The sequence below is a fragment of the Nothobranchius furzeri genome, chromosome 2 (assembly GCF_043380555.1).
Source record: "Nothobranchius furzeri strain GRZ-AD chromosome 2, NfurGRZ-RIMD1, whole genome shotgun sequence".
NCBI lineage: Eukaryota > Metazoa > Chordata > Actinopteri > Cyprinodontiformes > Nothobranchiidae > Nothobranchius > Nothobranchius furzeri.
The window spans coordinates 100,166,592-100,179,140 of record NC_091742.1 but is presented as its reverse complement, the minus strand read 5'-3'; the positions used below and the strand labels follow the sequence as shown (position 1 = coordinate 100,179,140).

Sequence of the window (12,549 nt, the reverse complement as noted above, 5' to 3'; positions counted from 1 at the left end):
GTTTGGCTCTGACTTCTATACAAAGAGAACCTGGAAGCCCTCACCAAAGAGAACCTGGAAGCCCTCACCAAAAGCTGTGACTCATAACATAAAGACGGGGAGCACTACAAGATGGACAAAGAGGCAGAAACTTATTTGCCCTGCTGCTGATGAAACAAAGTACAAAAGGGGGAGCATGTGTGCTAACATGTGAACTTTAATCAATGACGGTGGTCATCCTGGACTTACAAAGAGAGGCTCAAAAGAGACTGTTTCCTATGGTTACACCCAGTAAAAGAGTGCTTGCTGCAGTCAGGTAATGAACAAGGCTTTTTGGCAACAACCAGTTGAATTGATGAAATGTCAGAACTGTGGAAAATTTACTAAACTACTGTAGAACATAGTTAACTGAGAAAGTTAGCCTAAAAAAAGATAATAATAATATCAATAAATGAATAAATAATAGGATTAGTAACCTGGATTTCAGCCCAACTCATCATTGGACGTCAATATAATCTTTATTGTCTTAGGATTCTCAGCTGCAGCGGACATGCAGTAAAGCCTTATTTTCTTTTCAAAAAGTCATTCATCGGCGTCATCACTTATCTTCATTAGTTAAGGAAACGGTGTCTATTTATAAGTCTAGGAGAACGCTTTAGGCTTCAACAGTTCTCTCCTTCGAGCAAACATGCGCAAATTTCCGGATAGTTTATAGTAACGTTCCATCCCATTCCATTCATTGCATAAAAATAAACATTAAATGAATAATTTGGCATCCAGCTGACTAAATGATTCATGGAACATCTCATCCGAGACAACAGTGTTGTTTCAGCTCCGTTGAGTTTCCCAACAGATCTAGCCAAACCTAGCTGATCCTATATTTTTCTATCAGCTGTAAGTTCTAACGTAGAAAATAATGTCACAAAAATATTGAATAATTGTACCCCTCATTCGATAAAAATTATGTTCACATTTTTATCTTGTGAAATCTTTAACATAATATTTTTAAATGGCCTTTTTGACGACAATTGGCTAAAAAGTCTTTAAGATTATCATCACAGGATGGCATGATAAATAAGTAAATAACATAAATAAATAAATAGACAAAAATAAGAGAGAAAAAGCAAAATTAATTAAATGAAACGTAATAGTGATAAAACGTTAAATTGATCTAAAATCTGTCATTCAGCGCCACTGGAAAAAGGAAGAGGATAGGGGAGTATTTCTTAGCACAAATCGCGTTATTGATTTAGCAATGCAGCTTAATTTCAGATGCTTTAAGGATGATATTAACTTGTGTTATAGATGGAGGAGTAGCACAGAAACACTTCTAGATGAGGAGATAAGGAAAAAAAAAAACTGCTGATTACCAATACTATGCACAAACAAACCTGTAACTGCAGTTTCGTTATTTATGAATTAACCTTAAGTAGTGAATTAATTCTTAGGATTTCTTGTGCGAGTAGTGTTCCTAAAAAAGAAAGAAAGAAAGAAAGAAAGAAGGTAAGAAAGACAGGTAGTTTAGGTAAGGGACAACCTGAAACTATTTGGTTGAATTGATAGTAAAAGTGGTTGTCCTAATTTTTAATTGGAGAGATCACACCGCAACATGAGTTTAGAACGGCAGTTATGGGAAGTTTTGTTGGATTAATTTGATTACACGCTTTAGGTCTTATTTTTTTCTTTCCACTGATTTAGCGTTAGGTTAAGTGTTTTCACACTTTCGCTTCAGTCTGACATTTGCTTGGTGTGAGAGGGCACAGAGACGTGTATGGACCGTGTGTTTGACTGTGTTTGTCTTGTTTGTTTGCTTATTTATCTATATGGGCGTGGCTGAGCCTTGAGAAACATCAACAAAGACATTGGACTATTCTGAGTAAATTAACCAATTCAAATTCAAATTCAGGATCCTGAAACAATTTGGCTATAACCTCTAATTGATGAAGGACATCTTAAGAATTCATTGTACAAGGCATCATCTCCAGTGTTGCTGGAACTGTTATAAAACCCATGCATGGTTGTATATTTTAGTTTGATCATTTATACTCATTGAATTATTGTTGTTTGCTTTAGGTTTTAATTTCTTTGTAATTTTTTCTCTGTGACACAGGTGGAGATGCTGGTGGCAAAATGGATCCCACACATTTCTTTCTCCCACACACATTCTTACTCTCTCCCTCTCTCTCTGTGTATGTGCATGTGTATGTGTTTGTGTGTCTGTGTGTCCATGTCGTGATGTCACTGTACCTTTAATTGCGCTTGCTGTTCGTAACTGTATGTGTCTGATGTTGAAGGTATCAGAGGCTAGGGTCAGTAAGAGCTAGGACATTTTTGTGCATAACCTTTAATCCCTAGGCGATCGGTCCGGGGAACTTCTGGTCCGGCCGGAGTGTGAATCTTCCTACCAACTATCTGCCAAAGCTCAATTGGACTGCACAAGTCGAGAAAGCCTTCATTGGACCAAAACTACACACACGAAGAGGCTTCGCCTTCGGTGCCAGGCGTCTGGGTCCTGCTAAAAGTCACCAAAAGGAAGTGGACGGAACCAAGGTGGACCGGGCCATACAGGATCACGGAGAGGACATCACACGCTGTCCGGCTGGACGGGAGGATCCTAACCTGGAAGAGAAGCAGCCGACATCTGCCTGACCAGAAAAAGTACCCAAGGACCAGGACGAGAAGCAGCTGACATCTGCCTAACCAGAAAAAGGATCCAAAAACCAGGAAGAGAAGTAGCTGACTGCAGTAGCGTGCCAAGCTACCAATTCTGCGGGACGAGGTAGCATGCCAAGCTGCCACCACATCCTGCAGGACGAGAATCATGACATCATCACCCCCTGCAGCTGCCTGGAGCCAGTGAAGGGTCCTCAACAGGGGGAAGAAGTAGCCACCCTATGAACATTCTACAAGGGTTCTATTTAACACCCTCATTTATTTTACAAGGGTAATATTTTACACCCTCCACCTGCTGACCCAATTATCCAGATGCCCTTGTTACTAGCCAATCCTAACATCTATTTGGGAGGGGAACCCTCTGATGATAGTGATGACTCTCATGATGAAGAAGATGTTGTTAGAGTGTGAGAATGTTCAGTGATTAATGTAACGACCCTTTCACTAGTTCATTTTTATGATTTTTTTTGTTTGTTTTGTTTTATTTTTTGTTGATCATTGATGTCCTAGGCATGCACACTCTATGCCAACAGGTGTTCGCCCCAAAATTGAGATATGACAAATGGGGGGACATGGGGGAATTTTCCCTATAAACATATGATAATTAGGGTTTTTCGCCCTCATATGGAGTTGCATGCGATCCATACATGTTGTAACATGTTCAGTTGAAAGTATGATCATGTTTTTTGTATTAGTTTACTGCTAGAAAGATGAGTAAATGTAATCTGATTGGTTGTTTGTATTGGTATTTAAAAAAAAAAAACTTTGCTTATTGGATTCTTTTTGATGGAATTTGGTGTTATTGTTTTGATTTCTTATATCTTTATTGAACTCTTAAAAGAGTTCAAAAGGGGGATTGAAAATATATATCTCTCATATAAGCTCTTTCATATATTATTATAAGCTCTTTTATATGATTAAATATGTATCTCTCACTTTTGCCCCTTATATATTATCATAAATACATTATTATATGCCTTTTCATGGAATCTTGTTATAATATCAAAGACCTCTCTGTGCCTTTTCTGCTCAAGCTGAACAGCTGCATAAGGGAGTGAAAGCGTTCCTTCCTTCAGTTCCTCAATACAAGAACAACTGTCTTTGTTAGCAAAGGATGTTGCAGGATGTGTCCTGATCATCTCAAGGTTGCATGTCCTTGGGATGAATTGGTCTTTCATTAACAAGGCTATTAGCTGACGTGCGTCTGCAGGTGCAGATGATGGCAGAATTACGTGTGTGTATGGCAAACTACGTATGTAACATTCCTGTAATCTTCAATAAAAATCAGCCGTTTTCAGCAGAACGGCGAGAGTCTGTCCGAAGCATCTGGCAAGAGCAGGTCGCGGGACTTGCTGCAGAGACTCTCCCCCTCATGAGCGGTGAAACAGTGAATGGACTTCTGATCATTTGTCTCCTCGTTCTGTCAACTTAAAAGGTGTTTAACTCCATCTACTCCGTACCCGTGCTTGGTCTAACGGAAGAGAGACCAACATTAACCTTATTTTTAACAGGGACACCTGATATAATGGTATCCGTGCAGAATTTAACAGGGAGAAGTTCACATTTTGGAATATTGAGTTTAACACCAGAGGCTATTGAGAAATTATTGACAACTTTGAGGGCTTCATCAACTTGATATTTATCTTTAAAAAAAGTGTTGTGTCATCCGCTAGTTGAGTAATAGATAGTACTCTGCCAGCAATAGAGAGACCCACCACTCTGCTATTTTCAAAGTGAATAGAGAGTAACAGCATAGGAAGAAGGAAGAGATATGCGGAAAGTGGACAGCCTTGCCGGATCCCACGGTTGATATCAAATCTTTTCGTTGTACCAAATGGGAGTTTGATTGAGCTATTTGCATCTGCATATAGAGTTTGAATTGATTCCTTAAAGATATTTCCAAAACCGAAAATGTCAAGTGCTCTGAACATGAATTCATGTTCAATGGAGTCGAAAGCTTTATAGAAATCAAACAAAAAAAGAATGAAACTATTATCTGTGATTAAATCTGAATAATCCAAAATATCAATTACCAGTCTTATATTGTTAGTTATGTGTTTGCCAGTCATGAAACCAGACTGTGTTTCATCAATGATATCATTAAGTGCACATTTTAACTTCTTAGCCAAACACATAGCAATTATTTTAGAATCGTTCTTCAGCAGTGAAATAGGTCTCCAATTTTCTATCGAAAGGGTGTCTTTTTGAGGTTTTGGAATCAAAGTAATTAGCCCCTGAGTCAAAGAAGGAGGCAGCTTGTTATTATCAATGCTTTCAACATATACTTTATGTAAAAAGCATGACAAATCCTTTGAAAATAATTTGTAAAATTCTGAAGTCAAAGCGTCATTCCCTGGACTCTAATTAAGCTTCGTTTTATTAATAGCCTCTTCAATGTCTAGTATTGTGATGGGGGAATCACACATAGTTTTATTGTTGTCACTAATTGTCTTAATATTACTTAAGGAGTTAAAAAAATGTCCATGGCTTCTGTAGAAAGATTAGATTTATATAAATTCTTATAGAAAAGTTCACAAGTCTTGGAAATCACTTGAGGGTCTTGTGTGATGATCCCGTCTGTACGAAGTTTAGTCATGCTGGCAAGAGCATTATGGCGTTTTTCTAATTTGAAAAAATAGCTAGAGTTTTGTTCTCCCTCTTCAAGCCATTTCCTTCTTGACCGCACAAAGGCACCTTTTGCCTTGTAAATATATATATTATCTAATTTTAACTGTAGAATTTGAAGTCTGTTCCGGTTATCTTCTGATAAATTATCAGGTGATCTAGACAAGGTAATAATTTCAGAAATTATTTCTGACTCTTCTTTTTTTTATTTCTAACTGTTTCAGCTCCCCTTTTCATTAAAAGGGACCTCAATTCAAATTTCATAAGCTCCCAATTTTTACAAAAAGTATTTTCAACACATGCCTTGTTCCAAAACTCATCTATTTTTGTTTTAATTTCCTTTACCAAAGAATCATTCAGTAGGAGATAATTATTTAATTTCCAATATGAATTCACTCTTTTAGATGATTTTCTAGCACACAAACATCTCCAGAAAAATTGTTTTATGATCTGTCAAGGGTGTTGGCAACATTTTTGATGTAGAAACATATTCGGATAAAGGATCAGAAATTAGCCAATAATCAATACGAGACTGTAAGGAGCCAGATCTATTTTTCCGCAAAAATTCCTTAATTGTTGGATTTTTGATTCTCCAGATATCAATTAGGTCTCTTTCATTTATAAAATCCAACATGTAATTACTACTTTCCTGACTTTTACTTGGCCATCTATCTATCATGTCATTGAGTCAATGATTCCAGTCTCCTCCTAATATAATCTTTAGATTAGCAAATTTACTTATTAGACTCAATTTTTTCATTTATAACAAGTATTAGGTCAATATTCTCCTGTTTGTTATTATAACCGTAAATGTTACCCAATAAGAGGGTCTGATCATTAAAAAAACAACCAGCAAAATAAAATGTCCGTTGGATCAGTTTCTGACGATATAATTTTTCCATTAAATTTATGTTTTAAGATCAGAGTTCCCGCTGAATGGTTTGTGCCATGAGACATCCAGAAATCTTCACCCCATTGAGATTTCCAGAAGTTAGCGTCCTTAGGTTCAGAATGAGATTCTTGTAAGAAACAAAAGTCAGTATTCAAACTTTTAGCATATAAAAACACAGCTTTCCTTTTGGTATAGTCTCTTAGTCCTCGAGCATTAAAAGAAATAAAGGATAAAGATGAAATTTTGAAAAGTAAATTAGGTTTTTACCCTGAGAAGAGTGTGTAAGCTTCAGAGAGAGCAGAACTACTCTTGTCTAAAAAAGTGCTTCACAAAACAGTTTAGCAGCAACAGCATACTATAAGTCTTCAGAACAATAGGGGAACGAGACCTTGAGGTATATCCACGACTGGGCTGGAAGAGATTTCAGTGAATTTCTTTTCTGTTCACGAAAGCACGGGCTCCCACAAAGTAGGCAATTTTCCCTTCCTTACGTGCTTTCTCCACCTGTGGCCATAGTTGGTTGCGCCTCTCTCGGTCCTCGGGAGAGAGATCTTCTTTGAAATGGAGCTTCCTTGTCTTCAGGTAATCAGATCGCTTCGTTGCCTTCCAGATGATGTCTCGAAAGTGTCTCATAGTAAACTGCAGGATTATGGCGCGATGCAGTGGTGCAGAAGAGGACTCACGTCGTCGGCCGATTCTGTGGACTGAATCGAGTACCTCCGGGAACTTATCTCGGTGGCCAGGATCCATGTTTTGGCAGATTTCAATAACCTTACTGCGTACATTTTCTCCTTCAGGTAGACCGTGAAGTCTTCGTTTATACCGAGTTAACTCCAGCACTTTGTTTTCCCGTGTTTGAATTTGCTCTTCTGCTTTATCCACTTTTACTTCAGTACGAGACACTTTTCCTTTTAGCTCTCTGAGATCTTCTGAGATAAAGTTAATAGTAACCTTCAGGTCGCTAATACTCTTCTTGATGTTAGCTCCTTGCTCTTCGATAGCCATCTTGAGCGTCTTAGTAATGCTTTCCGCCGTGTCAGTTTCCATCACTCTTTTCTTACCAGAAGGTTTCGACGGGGAGGAAGTAGGAGTAATAAGAGTTCTCTTATTTGAGCTCAGGTTTTTTTCCATCACATACAGCTAGAAGTTTGCACCTTCGGGCTCGTTTTGCTGCTTATAAAGGAATTTTAAGACGCCCTCTGCTGCCCGCTCTCCCCTCACTGATGACACAGTCCCATGCACGATCCAATGTGTAGACAGACACCATTTATGGGGTGGGTCCCGGTAGAGTTTAGGCTGACAGGGGTGGAGAACAGCTTGAGCCTCCTAGTGCCTGTATTGGTCTCTAGTGACCCAAATGTAGTGCAGGATCCTATTATTGGATACAATGTGATAGAAGAAGTCATCAACGAGCAACTTAAAGTACAGGGTGACAAAAACAGTGACTGTACTGCACAGGTTGTAAGTAGTGCTTTTGACATTGACTTTGGGTCTGCTACGACTTTAATCTAGTTGGTACAGACACACCAAACAAAGGCTGAGAAGATTCAAGTTAAAAGCGGGCAGGGTAAAGTTGTATTGGGTCCTAGTGAAGCTACTACCATTCACTGTCGCACACGCATACAGGCTGACGAGGACACTGTTGTGTTGTTTTGTCCCGTCCTGAACCCCAGCCGTCCTGAGGGGCTTCATTTGCAGGAAGTAATGTTTAAGGCAAAAAAAAAAGCAAATTAGCCACGGTCCCGGTGTCTGTCACTAACACCACATATCATAGCATTACTGTAGGTCCGCGTGTTATCCTGGGGCACATTGGAGGTGTCAAAGCAATATACACAGCTGCCCTACAACCTGTAGAAACCCAACAAAAAAACAAAACAGCCACAGTTGAAGTCCCATTAGTCTCCACCAGTGACACAAGCGGTACTTGCTCCGGTAGTTTTAGACCACCTAACAAGTGCGCAACAGTCGGGAGTGAGGATGATGCTTAGGGAGGAATGTAAAGCTTTTGCAAAAGATGAAAATGGTTGTAGCGTTGTTAATCTACATAACCAAAATTTAACGCTGTTGCTATTTCAGCTTTGTTAATTTCTGAGAAAGATCAAACGAATTAGCAATGAAACTTATATATATATATATATATATATATATATATATATATATATCCACGAATATTTATATAATTGATTGAAGTTCATACACCAACTGGCTTGGTCTATATTTAATCAAAAGATAAATATTTAACTTAAGAGATTTAAATTAACAGCAAAGGTTTATTTATTAATTCAGAAGATCTAAAGAGATCTTTGCTCATTCAGTGACCAAATGCACCACTCTGTGTTTTATTTCAAAGAAGAGTCAGGTTTAAAAAGTTAAGAATTTATTACCAACAATTTAAAGATGACAATTTAAAGGACAATTCATAAATGACAATTTATAAAAGCGTTGGTATTAAAACTTGGTATTTGGATGTGTGAATGTAGGTCTCAGAAGGTTTTTATCTTAGAGAGAGAAAAACACGTTCTGGGTGAAAGAGTTTGGTTTGCAGATAAGCTAAATTATTTCTTAATAGCACTTTGGATTGCTATTATCCGTCTCACCGAGACAGATCTCAGACAGATCCTGAGACGCTCCTGCCTGACATATTTATTTTATTCACAGAAAAAAAAAATCAAACTAGTGATTTCTCTTGGCGTTCAGTTTATACATTCAAACAGCACAGCACTCGATTTAAACTACTTACATGTAAATCTGTTATTTGTCCATCAATTTTCATCCGCTTATCCAGAGTCGGGTTACGGGGGCAGTAGCTCCGGGGAAATCCCAAGGGGTTCCCCGGCCAGGTCCGGTAAGAAGTCCGCTCCGACAGCTTCTGGCGTTTTTAAAAAGTATCCCAGGGGCACGGTAAGGGTCGGAGATGTTTAATCTATTTAATTTCTGACTATATAAAATGATTTCTTCGGTTTTAAAGTGTGAAGTAAACTCCGACAAAGTAAAATCCAAGCCGATCCCGTTCATGTTTACGATCCGTGTTTGTTTACCTTTTTTTGATTGCAATATGGCGTCTACTGAGAGTCACGTGGGGTCCGGAGCTCTATGGACAGGTTCTTGGTTAGAGTGGTGTCAAAAGATGGCCATAGTATGGATGCAGCAGAGGTCGCCCCTGTTAGATAAATTATGGATACATTATTTTAAACGAAACTCATCCAGCTTATTCTTCCCTGGCAACAGACAGGTGCTTGACCTTGCCTCTTCCCAACTCCATCAGTACATTACAAAATGTCCTATATGTTGGGGGGGGGGGGGGGGGGGGGGATAATAAAAAAAATTAATTCTGTCCTGTGTGAACTCTCGTGTGAAAGTTTAAACTTCTCTTTTGAGCAAATCTTTGTGCGCAGAGTTCACAAGCAAAAGGCTTCTGTCCTGTGTGGACTCTCATGTGTGTGTCTAAATGGTCCTTTCGGATAAATCTTTGTCCACAGAGCTCACGAGCAAAAGGCTTCTGTCCTGTGTGTACTCTCATGTGAGTGCCTGAATAGTCCTTTCGGATAAATCTTTGTCCACAGAGCTCACAAACAAAAGGCTTCTGTCCTGTGTGAAATCTCATGTGACTGTTTAAACTTGTCTTATCACTAAATGTTTTTTCACACAGCTCACAAGCAAAAGGCTTCTGTCCTGTATGGACAATCATGTGTCTGTTTAATTTTGACTTATCACTAAATCTTTGTACGCAGAGCTCACAAGCAAAAGGCTTCTGTCCTCTGTGAACTCTCATGTGTCTGTCTAAATTTCCCTTGTGTGTGAATCTTTGTCCACAGAGCTCACAAGCAAAAGGCTTCTGTCCTGTATGAAATCTCAGGTGACTGTTCAAACTTGACTTTAAACTAAATCTTTTTTCACATAGCTCACAGGCAAAAGGCTTCTGACCTGTATGAACTCTCATGTGACTGTTTAAACTTGACTTTACACTAAATCTTTTTTCACATAGCTCACAAGCAAAGGGCTTCTGTCCTGTGTGGACTCTCATGTGACGGTTTAACCTTGACTTATCACTATATCTTTGTCCACAGAGCTCACAAGCAAAAGGCTTCTGTCCTGTGTGAACTCTCATGTGAGTGTTTAAACTTGACTTTTGTCTAAATCTTTTTTCACATAGCTCACAAACAAAAGGCTTCTGTCCTGTGTGAACTCTCATGTGTCTGTTTAAAGTAATTTTTTGGCTAAACCTTTTTCCACAGAGCTCACAAGCACAAGGCTTCTGACCTGTATGGACTCTCATGTGAATGCCTAAAATGTCCTTTCGACTAAATCTTTGTCCACAGAGCTCACAAGTAAAAGGCTTCTCTCCTGTGTGGACTCTCATGTGAGTGCCTAAATGGTACTTTCGGATAAATCTTTGTCCACAGAGCTCACAAGCAAAAGGCTTCTGTCCTGTATGGACACTCATGTGTCTGTTTAATTTTGACTTTACACTAAATCTTTGTCTACAGAGCTCACAAGCAAAAGGCTTCTGTCCTGTGTGAATTCTCATGTGACTGTTTAAACTTGACTTTACACTAAATCTTTTTTCACATAGCTCACAAGCAAAAGGCTTCTGTCCTGTGTGGACTCTCATGTGACGGTTTAACCTTGACTTATCACTATATCTTTGTCCACAGAGCTCACAAGCACAAGGCTTCTGTCCTGTGTGAACTCTCATGTGACTGTTTAAACTTGACTTTACACTAAATCTTTTTTCACATAGCTCACAAGCAAAAGGCTTCTGTCCTGTGTGGACTCTCATGTGACGGTTTAACCTTGACTTATCACTATATCTTTGTCCACAGAGCTCACAAGCACAAGGCTTCTGTCCTGTGTGAACTCTCATGTGAGTGTTTAAACTTGACTTTTGTCTAAATCTTTTTTCACATAGCTCACAAACAAAAGGCTTCTGTCCTGTGTGGACTCTCATGTGTCTGTTTAAAGTAATTTTTTGGCTAAACCTTTGTCCACAGAGCTCACAAGCACAAGGCTTCTGACCTGTATGGATTCTCATGTGAATGCCTAAAATGTCCTTTCGACTAAATCTTTGTCCACAGAGCTCACAAGCAAAAGGCTTCTGTCCTGTATGGACACTCATGTGTCTGTTTAATTTTGACTTTACACTAAATCTTTGTCCACAGAGCTCACAAGCAAAAGGCTTCTGTCCTGTGTGAATTCTCATGTGAATGTTTAAATTTGATATGAAGCTGAAACTTTTTCCACAGTCATCACAACTAAATGATTTTAGTTTTGTCTGAACTTTCCTGCTAGAGTCTACATTTTGCTTCACTCTAACACGTTTCTTATCAACACAACAGCTTGAAGACTTCAGTCCTGAATGACTTGTCACTCTCATGTGTTTCTGGAGAGACCGCTCATGGAGAAACTGTTCACCACACTCTGGGCAGCTGAAAGATTTGACAGCCTTAACATGTGATTTAGAGGACCTGCTCTCCTTCCAGTCTTTGTTATCATCTTTGGTGTTTGGCTCAGAATCTGACAAGAGTTTCAGTTGACAGTCAGAATCGTTGCCATCCTGGTCATCATCTTCATCATTGCTGACTTCAGTCTCTGAAGAGTTAGAATCATATTCATAAAGATTTAGATCTGGATTCCTGGTAGTTTCTGCTCCTCCACAGTCCTCTCTACCACTTTCTGCTTTCATCTGGTCAGTGGTGCTGCTGGTTGGAAGATCTCTGTCTTTAGGTTGGTTCTGATCAAACTGTGACAACAGAACTTCTCTTCCTTCTTCCTTAACCTGATGAGAAACTGCAGAGAATGAAATGTTGGTGGCATCAGTTTTAATCTCATCAAGCTGCTCCTCCTCTTCCTGCTTCATGTTGAGGGGCTCCATGTCCTTCTGGTTCAAAGGAGGCCTCAGTTCTTCAGGAGCTCTTCCTTCTTCCTTAAACTGACACAAAACTAAAGAGAATGAATTATCACAGTTTAAAATGAATTTGAATATAACAAAACTTTAAAATGTATTTTACTTTGAAAAACCAGTACTGCCGTTTTTCCCCGTGTGCGAAGGAGCCGGCTTCTGTGCGGTGCGCTGCTCTCACGAGTTAAAGAAAACTACAGGGAGAGAAAAGGTGGAAGAAAGGAACCTTACGTTAGAAGAAGGCATTTTTAGTTCAGACCTGTGAAAACCAGCTTCATGCTAACGCACGCTGCTACATGTGAACAGTAACGTAGTCAATGTGGTCTGTCGTTAATGCGTAATTCCAGATCGGTAACAGCGTACAGCTTCATGTCGGGTCATGTTCCCACCGAGACTCATTTCTGCTCGCATTTTCAGAAGAAGAGGAAGGAAGCCGAGGAAGATGTTGAGGTAACGTTAGATGAAGATGCTCATTGTTCTT

The 12,549-nt window shown here is 39.1% G+C and overlaps 1 protein-coding gene across 3 annotated transcripts in view; it reads right to left on the bottom strand.

The window, feature by feature from the left end:
• Window positions 1-8,529: 8,529 nt before the first annotated feature.
• The window catches only part of LOC107373927 (zinc finger protein 585A), a 95,253-nt gene continuing 91,233 nt past the window's right edge, over window positions 8,530-12,549 (bottom strand). For 2 of the 3 annotated variants that reach the window (XM_070548427.1, XM_070548428.1), the window contains 2 exons: window positions 12,178-12,262; window positions 8,530-12,098 (listed from right to left, as the gene is read on the bottom strand). In XM_070548427.1, coding sequence (XP_070404528.1) covers window positions 9,495-12,041 — 2,547 coding nt within the window. In that variant the 5' untranslated portion in view covers window positions 12,042-12,098; window positions 12,178-12,262 and the 3' untranslated portion in view covers window positions 8,530-9,494. Of the gene's footprint in view, window positions 12,110-12,177; window positions 12,263-12,549 lie in introns of all 3 variants that reach the window. The other variant, XM_070548429.1, reaches the window with a different exon arrangement.